Here is an 18264-nt window from a genome sequence, read left to right on the forward strand (position 1 = left end):
AACTGCAACATCCGTGCCTTTCGGGAAAGAGTGGTGGTCAAAGGAGCCATCAAATCTCACATTCACAGTTTTCACAGATGGTGAACCTGGCTGGTGAATCAGCTAAATAAATCATGATGGTAGCTGATGCAGTTTGAGAGCTAGTGTGGTGTAGTGGTTAGTGTTTTGGACTGGGACTCGGGAGATCCAGGTTCTAGTCCCCGCTCAGTCATGAAGCTCACTGGGTGATTTGGGTCAGTCACTGACTCTCAGCCTAACCTACCTCACAGGGTTTTTGTGAGGATAAAATAGAGAGAAGGAGGATTAAATATGCTGCCCTGGGCTCCTTGGAGAAAAGACAGATTAAATAAATAAATAAATAAATAAATAAATAAATAAATTTGATGCAATTCAGAGTATTTCAGGTGCACTTACAATCCACGCAGTTGTGCATCTAGTCAGTAAGAAGCATGGCTGTCAGTTATCATTAAGATGTATGGCTGCCTTTCTCTGGATGGAACCCATTGACTTGACTTGAACATAATGCAAACAATCGTTTAGCATTACATGACTGCCCCTCTCTTCCTCCAGTATGGCTGTAATGCTTCTGACTTAACATTTTGTCCAAACCAGATTAACTATGGTTTGTCTGAACAAGTCCTGACTGAAAAATACAGTTTGCTCTAGAGTTGCTCAGACAAGCCATAGTTTAAACTACCCACAGTTTGTCTGAATTAAGATGAAACAAAATGAACTGTGGTTAGTTTAAAATAGAAGTGGATGCTTCCAGTCTCCGCATAGACACACCAGAAGAGGGAATGGGGGAGCACACAAGACTGAGGCTCATGCATGATGTCCGAGTCCTCCCATTGTTTACATTATCCCATTTAGATGAAATCACCACCATCATCATTTAATTTATATGCTGCTTTTCCACAAAAAGGTGCCCAAAGCAGCTAAGAAAACATCAATACAACAACAAAAAAGCATACCAATACATCATTATAATAGGACCTCATAACAATCATAAACAACTCATTTCCCTGATATGAACATAATAATATTTCAGATAAATTATAAAATAGGCAAAATCAAACACTGGAACACAATATCAATTCTTATCTTTCAGTAGTGTGTAAACCAGAGCCCAATAAACTAACTCTTTCCTATGCATTAAGGCTTTAATAAACACTACAAACTGCAACAGCCTTGCCAGGAAAACAAAGTTCAGAAAATAGCAGCCAGGTTTCTTACAGCCTGCAGCAGCTCATCTGAAATCCGAAAGCAGCTGAAATGGTGCTGTAGGCATAATCTTTTCTCTTTTTCCTTCTTATCCACCCTGCCAGCAATTGCTATTAATTACTGTGCTCAGATTTTACAGAAATATAGAACCACAGGACGGAATACAATGGGGTGCTTATGCCCGCGCCGATTCGTTTCCGCCCTGTTGATTCCCCTCCAGAAGCAGTGGGTCAAACTAATTCTGTTGCACAAGTGGGACCCACCAGTAACACAAGAGAGATTTAGCATTTTCTAGAGGAAGACTCAAAATGAGCTGAAATGGTCATTTCTGGCTCCGTCCAGAAATGACCATTTCCACTCATTTTGGGTTGCCAGAAGCACTAAATTGCTGCTGCACAGCTGGCGCGGGTCACTTGCACAAGGGAATTTACAGGACATAAGAAAATCAGCAGGGGCATAAAAACCCGTTCAATTCTGCCCAAAGCCCATAGCATTACGCCTGTGGCCATATAGCTGGAGGATAATGCACATTGTCTCTTGCATTACAAAATGGTATGCATGTGGGTCCTAATTTCTAAACTGCATTTTACTGCAGTTGTCCAATAATTGATTATTTTTCAAGAGAACCAGCTATGAACTATAAAATTATCCTTGGGGAGGATCCAGGCAAAGTTAAGCACTCCTAAGTCCTCCTAATTTCAATGATAGTGTTATGAAAGAACCGCTCTCCCCTCCATTATTGCATTTGTCACCCTCTACTCGTGGGGTTGAGGAAAATCAGCATTCAAGATTGGGTGGAGACCCTCCACGGATACAGGAGGCTCTCCTCTTCAGAAAGTCACCTGCCATGAGGAGAGAGCAATGATGGAGAGGGTGGGGCTAGTGCGCTCCATCTTCTCATGTGTTTATTAGCTCCACATATAGAATGCCTGAATGGGGCTCCAGAGTGATCCCAAAATAATATTTTATTGGATGCATCTTGAAACTACCCAACATCCTGTCTCTAGTTGTGGCCACCTCTGCCTCAGAAGGAGGAAGACAGGAAACAGCTTGAATACAAAAGATGGTCAAAGATGCCATGGTTCAAATAAATAGGAATTGTTTCTAGCTTGGAATGGTTAATTAAAGCCAGTAGATGGTCAACTAGTGACAAACAAAAGAAGGAGGATTTAGAAACTCCAGTAGAATTATTTACTACTCCACCCTTCCATAAAAAGCCCCCTGGGTTGTTTTAGGCTAGTATGCTTTGTGGTATGACTGAGTAAATTTTTTCATTGAAACCATTGACCATAACAATATTTGCAGTGTTTATAAAACTACAAAAGGGGGGTAGAAAACATTTTGAATGCTAAGGGAACCAACAAGAATAGGAAGTACAGCAGTATATACTTTGTGCAGTTATATCACGTTTTTCTGGTAGAATAACAAATCATAGGAGTGAAATGGAATTTCACCACTCCATTGATTTGTATTTTAAAAATGCAGAGGCTTTGTAGGGAAGCAGCTGCAATTAAGATTTAGAATAATTAATTGGCTACATTCCCCCTACCCCCATTGTATTTGTACAGTTTATCTATCAATGGATTGGGGCTAGTACCATAAGTAGCATGAAGGAGAAAGTTCCTTCAATTTGTCTTCCGAAATGGCCATCTGTATACAGACTTGGTTTAGCAGAAATCAGATCTCTTTGATAACTTACCTTTGAGGCAATGGCAATTTCTAAACACTTGAAAACATGGAGAAAATCTTGCCTGTAGGCTGTAGCCAGATCAGCAGTAAGTTAGTACCTTAGCACCTATTTCTTACCTGCACTTTTATTGACTTTTGCCCTGGTTCAGACAGACAGAGGGAGGTACTGAAGACTTGATAACTTTCTGCTAAATGTGCAAATCATCTTCACTGAAATGTATTGAGGTTGAGGTGGCATTGCATGAAATGAAGATTCTGTATCTGGGGATTAATCTGTGATTCAACAAAAGCCAGTCATGACTTGATGTATGTGTGAACAGGATCACATAGATCGACTGTAATAGATGTTGCTCCAAGTCCTCATAAAGGTGAACCCACTTAATTGTGAAAGTCAGACAGGAGTCCTTAAATGTGGTATGCACTTTAGCAGATTGTTCCTGCAGGCATAATTTAGGTAGTCTGTCATCTAGTGCTGTGCTGGGATTGTGCTGTGTTTAGGTTGCCTTGCTAAGAAAAAAAAATCCCCCAAAGAAAGTCTGTCTTTCATGCCATGATTGTTGTTGTGAAGTAGAATAGTAATGGATACCACCTTCTGGTCCATATTCATGACAGCATAAACAGAGCTGAGAACCACTTATGTGTTCCAGGCTCAGCTCTGAAAAAAAAATGAGGATTAGATTTTTCCATGTTTAGCTTTGTCTTAAATTTCTATAAGATTATGCTCTTGTTACAGTCAAACATCAGCTGTACTGCTTTCTTTTTCTTTGGTTATTAGCCCCTTAGGTATAGCTTTGTAATCAAAGAGAGGTCAACTGTATCAAAATAGGAGAATGCCAGAATGTATTTGGCACCGACCCTTCCCCGAAGATTTCATTATGAAGTGTTACTTCAAGAGAAAAAAAAAAAGCCTACAAAGTATTGTTCAAAACATATAAGAAATTACTTTACAAGGCTCAAATCATAAATTCACTCTGGTCCAAATGTACAGAGCAGTGTAAACCTTGGAGCTATGCACTAATCATTGTTACTAATGTACCCGGTGGTTAAAAAACAAGGACTCCTTCCCTTCAGACCGAGTGCGGAGGACAAAATCTGCTGACACAATGCGTGAGCCATATGGGAAATACATTCTGCCCACAAAAAAGACTCCACATTTAATTCCACTGCATCTCTGGAGACTGGATGGGAAACCCTGAACAGCAAAGGTGTTTTTTTATTCTTAAAAAACGAAACTGTTAGTAAGCATTTCAGTTTGGAAGACATCACATTGTTCCATGAAGTCAAAGAAACCTCACACCACTCTGCTGACTGTGGGCGCTTGACTTGATTATTACTTGGCTCTGCTAGGCCTCCACTGTAGGTTTCCAGCAGGTTTGCAGATGCTGTGTTGCACATGCAGCAAACCCCAGATAAAGTGGAACAAAGGCAGTGGTGGTGACTAGCTTCCTTTCCTTCGGGGAGAAGGAGAAATCTCTTTATTTTATTATTAACCCTCAACCCCTCAGCATGGCCCTAAAAATGCTGCTCTGATCAATACCCCTTTGAAAAAGTCATGCTCTAATGAGTAACACCATACGTCCTATAAATTTCTTTGCTTTAAGATCTGTATCACTTCATTGTGCTTCATGGAAGCAATTATTTATTTGAGGGCCAAACTAGACATGATGTAAGAGATTCATGATGACATGTGGAGGTGTGGGGGGTAGACTTGGATTAGGTCTGCATTGCTAGCGGAGGGAGGTTAGCCCTTTTCTTCCAGGCAGTTTCCCAAACTTCAAATGCCTCCCAGGTCCTATTAGCCATGGACAGAAAAGAGTATTGTAGCTGTCTTCCCCACATGCACATACAAGATGGCTAATAGCAACTTCTGGGTGAGAGCAGAATCTTAGGACAGTGGAAAGGATTAATATCCCTCTCCCCCAGGATTTCAGCTTCAATCCAAATTACCCTATTTTTATTAAAGAAAAAGACTTTGGGAGATCCAATCACAGATCTCCCACATAATGATTACTTTGGCTTCTAGAAATACCACCGCAATTTCACTTACACTGAAATCCAAAGCTAATGTGAGGGTTCTTTTTCAGGTGACACATGTGAGGGATTTTGAGGAAAGCCCAAAGAATTTTGGTAATGCTTGCAACAGTTCTGACAGGAGTTCCATATCTTCATTCATTCATTCATTTATTACATTTCTATACCACCTAATAGCCAAAGTTCTCTGGGTGGTTGGCAAAGCCTAAAAGCCTAAAAATACAATATGACAACATAATATAAAGCCATCAATGTATGAAAATATAAAAACAATTTTAAACAATCAACAATCACAATCCTAGAACCTGTTAAAAAGCCTTATCATGTGCTGTCAAATGACAGGCAGTAGAGGAATGTCTGGCAGTAGAGGAAAGTCTGGCTTCAAGATAACAATGTTGGCACCAGGTGGACCTCACTGGGGAGAGCATTTCACATCAGGAAGCCACCACTGAGAAGACCCTCTCCCTTGTCAGAGGAGGAAGTCTTTATAGATCAAAACCAGCACCTTGAATTGGGCTCAGAAACATACAGCCAGCCAGTGCAAGCAAGCCAGAAGCAGTGTTATATGTTCAGACCTTCTGGCCCCTGCTATCACCTGGCCACCACATTTTGCACAAGCTGCAGCTTCCAACTGTCTTCAAAGGCGACCCGACACATTGCAGTAATCTAATTTAGAGATTACCGGAGTATAGACTACTGAAGCCAAGATGTCCCTGTCCAGATAACAGTGTAGTTGGGCCACCAGTCAAAGCTGATAGAATGCACTCCATGCCACTGAGACCACCTAAGCCTCAAGTGACAATAATGGCTCCAGAGAAACCCCAAGCTACGGACCTGCTCCTTAGTTCAGAGACAATGCAACCCTATCCAGAACAGGTTAAAGACCCTCCATCTGTTCAGAAGGACCACCTACTAACAGCATTTAACATATCCCTAATTTATTGGAGTTAAAAAAAAAGAAGTTGACGGAAAGAGGAGACAATGGAAAGAAATATGCCTTATTTCTGTCGTCGTCGTCGTCATAGTAGTATTATGTGACAGGTCCCTGCCCCAAAGGGCTTACAATCTAAATTTCACTGGGGGGCAGGGAAAGAGGGAAGAAATAGAAGAAAATAACAAGCAACAGAAAGAGAGGAAGCATGAGTGAGGCAAGAGTATCCTGTGATCAAATGCATACCTAAAATTCACAGTGGTTCACTAAGAATTAAGACAAAAGCTTCAAAGAAAATATTACTTTATTGAAATAATAACATAAATACATAATAAAATTAGCAGAAAGGAAGGGTCATATTTCTGCTATGAATTTTTGTACGGTTAGAAAGGGCTCCATTCTATTTTTCATTGGCAGCTACTATATCAAGACAGGCAACAATATTAGTAAGGCATGTGACACCGTCAAACAGATCTAAAATCTTTGTAACGTCTCTGGTGCTTGGTGTTTTGTTTTGTTTTTCCTTTCTTTCTCTCTACAGTGGAACAGTAGGGCTCAGAATGCAGACAGATTTTCAAACTATTTCCTGCAGTCCAAACTTGCAGAATGAAAGCCAACACTCTCATGATTTTACCAAGTATGCATGTTCTCACAAGGTTCTGCCTTGCCCATTTGAGAATCTCAGCTCTGCTAGTAAAATGATATGTTGCTTCCCTACATTCTAATTAAGGCTAATTTAGAATGTTTGGGTTAATTTCTTTTTGGTGCCATTTACAATGGAGAAGAGTCTGCAAATGTTTGTTTCTGAATGACTTATTTGGCCATGTTTACCTCTTTAAAGTTTGGCTACAAATATTTAAACAATAAAAAACTGCAGAGGGCAGAATTTGAGCCTTTAAGAAGTAATGCCTTTAAGAAGGAAATTTTGTGATTTCCCCAGCCCCCTGAGCATTCTTGCATTTTAATTAATGAGAGGAGGAAGCTTTCCAGCCAATAATCCATGCAATTCGTTGTCACATAAATTGCATATATGAAATTAATGGGAATAATAAAAATCAACAAATAATAATAGACGTCAACAGAAGTTCAAGTCTTTGAACAGCAATCAATCAAGTAACAATCAGAATGTGTGCAGAGGATCTACATCCAAACTATGATGGGTGGCTGTAGCTCAGTGGTAGGACACATGCAGAAGGTCCCCAAGTTCAATCCCTGGCATCTCCAGAACAGGTCTGGGAAGGACTCCTTGTCTGAATCCTTGGCGAACGGATATAAGTCAATGTAGACCAAGGTTGGGCAACTTGTGGCCTTCCAGGTGTCTTGGCCTACAAGTCCCATCACCCCTAGCCAGCATAGCTAATAGTGAGGGATGATGGGGGTTATAGGCCAAAACCTCGGGAGGTTTATGATATGCCCACCCCTGCTGTAGACATACTGAGCTAGATGGATCAATGCATCTGATTTGTTATAAGAAAGCTTCCTAAGTTTCCAATCCTGCTACCTGAGGCCATTTTAACTAGAAATGCCAAGGACTGAACCTGGATCTTCTGCATGCATTCTAATAGGAAAGCTGTTAGATCCATTGTGGAGTTAAAGGCACAGTAAACCATGGGTGGGCAGAAGATAGATCTCCAGATGTTTTGGATTTCAACTCCAATATGCCCCTGCCAGCATGGCCAATGATTGGGAGCTGAAGTGCAAAGACCTAGAGATCTACATTCTGCCTGCCCATGCTGTAAACTACCTCGAGTGTTGTTGTTGTTTTTCTATGGGAAGGCAGGATATAGATACTTTAAAGAAATAATAAATTGTTGAATTCTGCAGTGATGTTCAATTTCTCAACTCTAGACCATTATCTGGGAACTGGAGCACATTTGTTGCACAAACCAGCGGCATGATAAAGCTGACACCATTGAACCCTCAGAGTTTCCCATTTACAGGCACATGGGCTCAGGCATGCTGCTGGACACAAATGGGTTGTTGTGGTTGTTCAATCGTTCAGTCGTGTCCGACTCTTCGTGACCCCATGGACCATAGCACGCCAGGCCTTCCTGTCCCCTGCTCTCTCCCAGAGTGTGCTCAAGTCCATATTCATTGCATCAGTGATGCTATCTAGCCATCTCATCCTCTGCCGTCCCCTTCTCCTTTTGCCTTCAGTCTTTCCCAGCATCAGGGTCTTTTCCAGAGAGTTTTCTCTTCGCATTAGGTGGCCAAAATATTGGAGCTTCAGCTTCATTATCTGTCCTTCCAATGAGCACTCAGGGTTGATTTCCTTTAGGATTGACTGGTTTGACCTCCTTGCAGTCCAGGGGTCTCATAAGAGTCTTCTCCAGCACCACAGTTTGAAAGCATCAATTCTTCGGCACTAGGGATGGACGAAAGTCCCTTACCTGTCCTCGAAGCTTGCTTCGCTGTGGGGGGGAAGCGCTTCGCTTCTCCCCCCGAAGTTCATGCGAAGGGGGGGAGGTACCCCGCCTCGCCCGGCCGAAATTCAGGCCGGGCGGGAGGCGCCCCATCCCTCGCCGGCGAAATTCAGGCTGGGTAGAAGCACCCCGTCTACCCGGCCGCGAAAAAAACAAACAAACAAAAAACACAATACCCCCGTTATAGGCTACGTAACGATTAACGTAGCCTATCACGGCTAGATTTCCAAAGTCAGCCGTGATAGGCTACATAAATCGTCACGTAGCCTATCATGGGTGACTTTGGAAAAAAAAAAAAAGTGCGTACGCAAATGGCGGCCCCCATAGGGAGCCGCCATTTGCGTTCCTTATTTGGTCCCTGTAGTCTACGTAAAGATTTACATAGACTATGGCGAAAATAAGGGCAACGCAAATAGCGTTGCCCTTATTTTCGCCGTAGTCCACGTAAATCTTTATGTAGACTACAGGGACCAAATAAGGAAAGTAAATGGCGGCTCCCTATGGGGGCCGCCATTTGCGTATGCGCTTTTTTTTTTCAGAGTCACCCGTGATAGGCTACGTGACGATTAACGTAGCCTATCACGGCTGACTTTGGAGATCTAGCCGTGATAGGCTATGTTAATCGTTACGTAGCCTATCACGGGGTTTTGTTTGTTTTTTTACTGCACTTGTAATGGCGGCGGCAGCCGGTTGAAAGACCGGCTGCCGCCCCCGCCCCTGACAAAGACCCGACAAACCGCCGCCGGGACCCGCCGCCGGGAGGGACATTCGTGAAAGGTAAGTCCCATCCCGGGGGGGGGGGGGCGGAGAATTTCACCGCCGATTATGGGGGGCTGAATGCGTTGGCACTTGGCCCCCTGAAGTTTCGGGGAGAAATTCTCCCCCATCCCTATTCGGCACTCAGTCTTCCTTATAGTCCAGATCTCACAGCCATATGTTATTACTGGGAAAACCATAGCTTTGATTAGATGGACCTTTGTCGGCAAGGTGATGTCTCTGCTTCTTACTATGCTGTCTAGGTTTGCCATAGCTTTCCTCCCAAGGAGCAAGCGTCTTTTACTTTCATGGCTACAGTCACCATCTGTGGTGATCTTGGAGCCCAAGAAAATAAAATCTGTCACTGCTTCCATTTCTTCCCCTTCCATATGCCAGGAAGTGATGGGGCCAGATGCCATGATCTTAGTTTTTTTAATGTTGAGTTTCAAACCAGCCTTTGCACTCTCCTCTTTCACCCTCAACAAGAGGCTCTTGAGATCCTCTTCGCTTTCTGCCATTAGGGTGGTATCGTCTGCATATCAGAGGTTGTTGATAATTCTCCCGGCAATCTTAATTCCAACCTGTGATTCATCCAACCCGACGTTTCTCATGACGTGCTCTGCATATAAGTTAAATAAGCAGGGCGACAATATGCAGCCTTGTCGTACTCCTTTCCCAATTTTGAACCACTTGGTTGTTCCATGTCCGGTTCTTACTGTTGCTTCTTGACCCTCGTACAGGTTTCTCAGGTAAGGTGGTCTGGTACCCCCATCTCGTGAAGAATTTGCCACAGTTTGTTGTGACCCAAACAATCAAAGGCTTTAGCGTAGTCAATGAAGCAGAAATAGACGTTATTCTGGAATTCTCTCGCTTTCTCCATGATCCAACGAAAGTTGGCGATTTGATCTCTAGTTCCTCTGCCTCTTCGAAACCCAGCTTGTACTTCCGGTAGTTCTTGGTTCGCATACTGCTGAAGCCTAGCTTGTAGGATTTTGAACATCACCTTGCTGGCATGTGAAATGAGCGCAATTGTACGGTAGTTTGAACACTCTTTGGCATTGCCCTTCTTTGGAATTGGAATGTAAACTGACCTTTTCCAGTCTAGTGGCCACTGTTGAGTGTTCCAAATTTGTTGGCATATTGAGTGCAGCACTTTAACAGTGTCATCGTTTAGGATTTTAAATAGCTCAGCTGGAAGACTGTCATCTTCGCTAGCTTTGTTGTTAGGAACGCTTCCTAAGGCCCACCTGACTTCACTCTCTAGGATGTCCGGCTCAAGTTCGGTGACCACACTATCATGGCTATCAGGGACATTCAGATCTTTCCTATATAGTTCTTCTGTGTATTCTTGCCACCTCTTCTTAATCTCATCTGCTTCTGTTAGGTCCCTGCCTTCTTTGTCCTTTATCATTATTTATTTATTTATTTATTTATTTATTTATTTATTTATTGCATTTATATCCTGCCTTTTTTCCTCCAAGGAACTCAAGGCAGCGTACATGATCCTCCTCCTTCCTCCATTTTATCCTCACAACAACAACCCTAAAACGTTCCCCTTAGATCTCCGATTTTCTTGAAGAGATCTCTAGTCTTTCCCATTCTATTGTTTTCCTCAATTTCTTTGCATTGTTCATTTAAGAAGGCCTTCTTGTCTCTCCTTGCTATTCTCTGGAACTCTGCATTCAGTTGGATATATCTTCCCCTTTCTCCCATGCTTTTCGCTTCCCTTCTTACCTCAGCTACTTGTAAAGCCTCATCAGACAGCCACTTGGCTTTCTTGCATTTCTTTTTCTTGGGGATGGATTGAGTTGCTGCCTCCTGAACAATGTTACGGACCTCCGTCCATAGTTCCTCAGGCACTCTGTCTATCAGGTCTAATCCCTGAAATCTATTCCTCACCTCCACTGTATATTCATAAGGGATATGATTTAGGTCATACCAGAATGGTTTAGTGGTTTTCCCTACGTTCTTCAATTTAAGCCGAAATTTTGCAAGAAGCAGCTCATGATCTGAGCCACAGTCAGCTCCAGGTCTTGTTTTTACTGACTGTATAGAGCTTCTCCATCTTTGGCTGCAAAGGACATAATCAATCTGATTTCGATATTGACCATCTGGTGATGTCCATGTGTAGAGTCGTCTCTTGTGCTGTTGGAAAAGAGTGTTTGCTATGATCAGCGTGTTCTCTTGGCGAAACTCTATTAGCCTTTGTCCTGCTTCGTTTTGTACACCAAGGCCATGCTTGCCTGTTATCCCAGTGATTTCTTGACTTCCTACTTTAGCATTCCAATCCCCTATGATGAAGAGGACATCTTTTTTTGGTGTTAGTTCTAGAAGGTGTTGTAGGTCTTCATAGAACCGATCAACCTCAGCTTCTTCGGCCTCAGTGGTTGGGGCATAGACTTGAATTACTGTGATGTTGAATGGTTTGCCTTGGATTCATACTGAGATCATTCTATCGTTTTTAAGATTGTACCCCAGTACTGCTTTTCCCACCCTTTTGTTGACTATGAGTGCTACTCCATTTCTTCTAAGGGATTCTTGCCCACAGTAGTAGATATGATGGTCACCTGAATTAAATTCGCCCATGCTTGTCCATTTTAGTTCGCTGATTCCCAAGATGTCGATGTTCAATCTTGCCATCTCATGTTTGACCACCTCCAGCTTACCTTGATTCATTGATCTGACATTCCAGGTTGCTAAACAATATTGTTCTTTACAGCATCGGATTTTCTTTTCACCCCCAGACACATCCACAGCGGAGTGTCCTTTCGGGTTTGGCCCAGCTGCTTCACTCTTTCTGGCGCTACTTGGAAATACCCTCTGCTCTTCCCCAGTAGTATATTAGACACCTTCTGACCTGAGGGGCTCATCTTCTGGCATCATATCTTTTAGCCTTGTGATACGTTCCATGGGGTTTTCTTGGCAAGAATGGGTACATCATACAAAACCAAACACAGAGGTGTCGCATGGAAGCATGGAATAGCTCTTCTTCTTACAACTTGAAAACATTGTTCTTTTCCCAGTAAGGAAACTGTGGGTAACCTCATCATACCTTGAATAAAATGTGGTAGAAGCCAGAGGAAATTGCCAGATCAAGGCCAGTGGGTGGCCATCCCTGCATGAGATCATATGAACATATTGTAAATCCATAGGCAGGGCCAGATTTAGGGGCAGGTGACCAAGATTCCTTCCACGGGCACTTGGATTATGGGGGAGAGCTCAGGGTGTATGAGTGGTGAGTGAAGCTTTCAAACCTCAAGCTTAGGAAAACATAATTCTGATTGGCGATGGCCCATGAGAAACTGACTTCTCTCACTAAGGTATTGACTGAAAAAGCTACACAAGCCAGTCTTTGAGTCTTTCTGGCACTGTGCTTCAATTTATGAGATCAAAGCAAGGAAAGTGCACTTTTGAGCAAATAGAGCTGGGTTAATGTTCTAAGGCTGCCACCTCCTGTAACACTATTTAATAATACTGATTGGCTCAGTGTTGGTGCACAGTTCATGTTCTTGATGTTCGCACATTTCAGTTATATATAACATTGCTTAGAAGGTTTTTATAAGCTTTAAAAAGAACTTTTTCTGCATTTGCTTCTATATGGCATGAGTACAATACAGACTAAGGGGCCGCGGTGGCTTAGTGGTTAAGACGCTGAACTGCAGACCGGAAGGTCAGCAGGACAACAGTTCAACTGCCGTGTGATGGAAAAAGCTCCCATCTTCAGTCCCAGCTTCTTCCAAGCTAGCAGTTCAAAAGCAAGGAATTGCAAGTAGATAAATAGGTACCACTTTGGCAGGGAAGGTAACAGTGTTCCATGCACCTCAGTGTTCAGTCATGCTGGCCACATGACCATGGAAGTGTCTTCAGACAGCGCTAGCTCTTTGGCTTAGAAATGGAGATGAGCACCACCCCCTAGAGTCAGACACGACTGGCTGGGGACACCTTTACCTTTACAATACAGATGGGCAGATCTGCACATGCAAATGCATTACTTTGTATGACAGAGATAAATGCATGCCAATTGTGTGACAAAGTTGTGAAATAGCTACGAATACAATAAAAAATCAGATGTTCAGTTGTTCAATAGTCAAACAAATGGAGGGAATTACTTTCCCTGTCTGGGAAAGAGCTGGATTGGGCCACAGGCAAGCACCGAAACAGTCCAAGACCTAATTTAGTTGCTCCCAACAGCTTGGGCAACCCACTGGAATGTGTGCCCCCCCCCCGTTTTTTTTCTTCTGAGCAGCACACTCATATGCTACATCACAAAATGTTTTTGAAAGGCCCCTCACTTTCAGAAGTAGTTTGCCATTTGGCATTGAGTGCCATTAGGTTTTCTAAAAACAAAAACAGAAAATGCCAACACCAGCCCGCATGGACACATGTAACTAGTTTTTGTGGTTCTTTGTACCCCAGCCTCAGAATGTTTTTGTTTGCTTGCTTAAAAGAAGCTCAAACCATTGCCTTCTCAGTGGCCTTCACCACTTAGATACTACCCATGTGTCAGCCAGCTTGATGTTGCAAACCAAACTGAGCGCATTTCGTTAGTGCATGGTCTAACGGTTTTGTTCCTAATGATTTCAGGCTGGTGGTTCGATGCCTGTGGGCCTTCCAATCTCAATGGAATGTTCTACTCAGCTGGACAGCACCATGGAAAAATAAATGGAATCAAGTGGCATTACTTCAAAGGCCCCAGTTATTCATTACGTTCCACAACTATGATGATCCGGCCCTTAGACTTTTAAACATGCCAGGCAAAATCAACAAGTGGGTGCAGTATAGCTACCACATTCTGAAGAACTTCTTATGTAACCATCAGAAGCAGAAGGTGGGGACTTCCTGAATGCATCAATTGGCAGCAGTCTAGCAGTACTCGGATCCCATGTCACAGGCTGCAGTAAATGGGCACAAGTCACCACCAAACACACCGGTATGCAGACGATGTTGCGGTTGCTTGGACTAGAGAAGATGGCTTTTATGACTATTGAGTGGACAACATTACAGTTCGATTGCCACAAATGAACCTAATGCCTTTTAGCAACCCCCCCTTTTTTCCTTCGCTTTGAACAAAAGACATCAACCATTACCAGACTACATGCAAACAAGATGAAATTTTGTAAAGCAGAAATAAATCATAATCAGAAAGGATGCTTGTCGATAATGAAAATGGCATTGAATCTATGCAAAAGCACAACCGATATTTGTTTGAATTGGTACGTGTGCCTTAAAAAAGAAAGAAGCAAAATAGCCACTCAAACTATTGCCTGTGATCAGCAAAAACATAATTTAGATGAGTAACTTCTCTTTAATGTAGGATCGATATAAGAGTGATTTCTCATTAAGCCCATTTCAAATGTGAAACATGCCCTAATAAAGAGACTGTGAGTCATGACAGAGACAGAGAATGAGAACAGCAATATGCAGAGAGTTGTCGACTGCCCTGCATGGCTATGGTGAATGTAGTTAATCCAGATAATTGGCATAATCCTGCAACTAGGATTTATAGCATGATAATAAAAGAAACCAGGGATTTTTCTTTCTAAATGCTACAGCTTTGGCCTCTATCAGACCCAGTCTGAATGTCACGTTAAAAAAAAAACACCATAGAGAAGGTGTTTTTTTTTAAGGTGAAATAAAGGTTATTTTGTATATGGAATTTCCTTTGAAAAATACACATAACTACAGCATGTATGCAAATGGCATAACCACATATTTTAACTGGATTGGCTTCATTAAACAGTGTTGTTTTTTGCATGTGCACATGTTAGAGTTAATTGTTTCCAAATTGCTAGGCCTTCATTTCTTCTCTATGCTATTCGTCCTTAATTTGAAAATAATTCAAGGAGGAAACTACCAGTTCTTTGCTGTGCTTCAGTTCCTGCTGTGGAATAAATCAATAAATAAATTGATACCAGAGAACAAAGGGAATAATTACAATTATGGATTGTAAATACCATGGGCATAAACTAGCCAGATTTAAGCATATTAATTTAAATGGGAAAATTAAGCAATGCTTCATTCTCTCCTATTTGAAATGAATGAGACTTAAAAAGTATTTCCCTGGATCATGCCCCATATGTGTGACTACAATAAAAAGAAAGTCTGTTTAATTGATACACACAACCTTGGCCATCGGAGGTTCTAAGAAAGTGAATTACTGTATCCAAGCACTAAAAGTTTGTTTCTTTTTAAAAATGTCCCCAATACTTGCACATCTACAATTTCATGTGCTTTCTGGTGTATGTTGAGGACCAGGTCAGGCAGATATTTGGCCCAGGCAATAAGCTCCTATGCATGGTTTTGTGTGAACCTGGGCCTCAGCAACATGTGCATATATCACTGCATGAATGATGTCACCAGAACACAGGAAGCTGCCTTGAACTGAATAGGACCATTGGTCCACCTTGTTCAGTATTGTCTATCCTGACTGGCGACGTGGCTCTTTAGCATTTCCAACACCAGTATTTCCCAGCCATATCTGGAGATGCCAGGGACTGAACCATAAAAAGAGCATGCAAAAAGAGCATATGTTCTCCACTGAGCTGTGGTTCTTCCTTTGCTAATATAGCATATGTGAGCTGGCCATTTGCACATAAATGGATTCTGTTGTTTTTGTGAGACTTCCATCCTTCTTTGGATGGGAAGGATCATCAAAATCTGTCGATTCACCAATGCATGTGTATGTGCACACATCTGGATCCATCCTGGTATCATCTGCTCAGAAAATCCTTGCTTTAAGAATAGAATGTTCAGCCCTTTTCAAACCAAAACCCAGATAAACAAAACTGATATCACATTTCAGCTGTTTCACATATGTCATTTTGGGTGTAGATGAAAGCTGTAATTGAAAGTTGGTTCTCTGCATGTGTGTCCATGGCAAATTAAGCAAGTGTGTATGTTCCACAGAGGCTATGGCTGAGATTAGACCTCCACGTAGAAGAAGTGATGACATTACTCTGATTACTCAGAGTACAACCAAATTGTTTCCCACCACCACCCCACCCCGGCCATCATCTTATTGGATTCACAATTCATACAGGCTAACATAGAGTTCTCCCACTACCTAGCCATGAAAACACCCAATATTCCTTCTCCATGTTACCTTCTCACAAGGACCACACAGAAGCAATCTTCCCATTGTGGCCTTGGAGTTGCCTGTCCCATATAGCTCTGTGGGTTGTCCATCTGTGCATTGCGTGCAGAAGGCCCCAGGTTCTATCTCTGCTATATCATAGAACCATAGAATCATAGAATAGTAGGGTTGGAAGGGGCCTACAAGGTCACCAAGTCCAACCCCCTGCTCAGTGCAGGAATCCAAGTCAGAGCATCCCTGACAGATGGCTGTCCAACCTCGTCTTGAATGCCTCCAGTGTGGGAGAGCCCACCACCTCCTTAGGTCATTGGTTCCACTGTCATATTGCTCTAACAGTCAGGACGTTTTTCCTGATGTTCAGCCGGAATCTGGCTTCCTGTCACTTGAGCCCATTATTCCATGTCCTGCACGCTGGGATGATCGAGAAGAGATCCTGGCCTTCCTCTCTGTGACAACCTTTCAAGTCCTTGAAGAGCGCTATCATACCTCCCCTCAGTCTTCTCTTCTCAAGGCTAAACATGCCCAGTTCTTTCAGTCTCTCTTCAAAGGGCTTTGTTTCCAGTCCCCTAATCATCTGTGTTGCCCTATCCAGCTTGAAGGATCAAGTAACAGGTCAGGTGACATGAAAGACCTCAGCCTGAGCTTCCAGTCAGTGTGGACAATACTGGGCCAGATGGACAAATATTCTGACCTTGTATGGCAGCTTATTATACCCCTATCTTTCTGTTATGTAGAAATGAGCTTCTGATTTTTCCAGACAAGTCATTCCTTGACTACTATCCTGCAGCTATTTTCATACATGATCATATACACAGCTGTATATAGTTTACCAGTGGCCCTGAAAGGAGAACATGATTGGGTTTAACCAAAGCGTGAGCCTATTTTAAATGAAATGTTGATAATTGTTTCTAATTTTGTGTTTAACAGTTGAACATCCATACTCTTAATCATGGTAGACAGCTTTCTTCCAATTATGGGAATGAAACTTACATAGGCTTTGTAAAGAAAACATAAAAGAACAAGGGGCTACCACGGGGTTCTTTGTAACTGTGATGGCTCAGTGTTTCTCAAGTTAAGAAGGCCTTTTGTATTTATGTATCTGTGTATGTATTTTTCTGTGCATAATCCTGCCTGAGGGGTTAATTTGTTGTGTTCTGCTGGTTAAATTACCCAACTGTTCTTTGCTCAGCGGTTCCTTCATACCTCTGCTTTCTCTTTCATTCCAGCAGTCTTCATTTATGTCCAAAGATTGTGGTGCTTCTTAAAAGATGTAAGTTTTTTTTAAGTTTCCAAATCAAGAATGCCATTGTGTAGATCAAATTGGAAAGGACAAAAAAAGAAACAAGAACCATCAAAACACAAACATGATATTTACTGTTTATTTATCTCAGTTTGAACAAATGGGGACATGGTTTCCTATCCTTTATAATAAAACATTTAAAACACATTGCTTGATTCCATACTTGGGTTTGTTTGGAGTGTACATTCTTGTGCCATGAAGTTCAACATTATATTTTTAAAGTCTAAGTAGAACAGTATTCAGAAGTTCAGACTGACAATGGAGGAGAGAGAAGATCAAGTCTAAAACCTCTGCACAAATTAAGCATTTTTATTTCTCTGTTTTATTATTTTTTGGTAATATACAGCCCCATTTGCTCTGTTAACAAAAGCTTGTTCCAAACAACTGATTATTATGTGACTTGATCTGGATGTATATTACCTTCTTAATCACTTACGTTCCTTCAGGTCATATATGAATGAAACTGAATTACTTGTTTCTTCTTCCCTAATGACTTTTTATTCTTTAATCATTCTTTCATTCATGAAGCTTGACAGTGACCAATCTCAATTAATTTTAAGTCTTTTACCCAGAACCCAGCTGTTGTTCCACATGTATACTACTAGGATGTAGGGAGCATTTGCACCAACCCTTTCTACATTTATCCACATTTTTGAGGGAACTGAAGTGTAATTAGATTTGTTCATTGTACACATTCATGCCAGCCTAGCCTTTCCCAGCCCCTCCAGCCCCAAACCAGAACAAAAGCCACAGTGCAATGAAGCAGTGCATTTGAGCTTTTAGAAACAAACCTAAATGACCATGCCAATAAAGACTTTAT

The 18264-nt window shown here is 42.0% G+C and overlaps 1 protein-coding gene across 1 annotated transcript in view; it reads left to right on the plus strand.

Annotated features, from left to right (window-relative positions):
- ANGPT1 (angiopoietin 1) overlaps nucleotides 1–17583 on the plus strand; it is a 265949-nt gene extending 248366 nt beyond the window's left edge. The window contains exon 9 of the mRNA XM_084847994.1: nucleotides 13636–17583. Coding sequence (XP_084704120.1) covers nucleotides 13636–13796 — 161 coding nt within the window. The 3' untranslated portion in view covers nucleotides 13797–17583. The remainder of the gene's footprint in view (nucleotides 1–13635) is intronic.
- The last annotated feature ends 681 nt before the right edge of the window (nucleotides 17584–18264 follow it).

Source organism: Heloderma suspectum, chromosome 4 (assembly GCF_057233095.1).
Source record: "Heloderma suspectum isolate Gila_16-S chromosome 4, 16-S_ref, whole genome shotgun sequence".
NCBI classification, from domain to species: Eukaryota; Metazoa; Chordata; class Lepidosauria; order Squamata; family Helodermatidae; genus Heloderma; species Heloderma suspectum.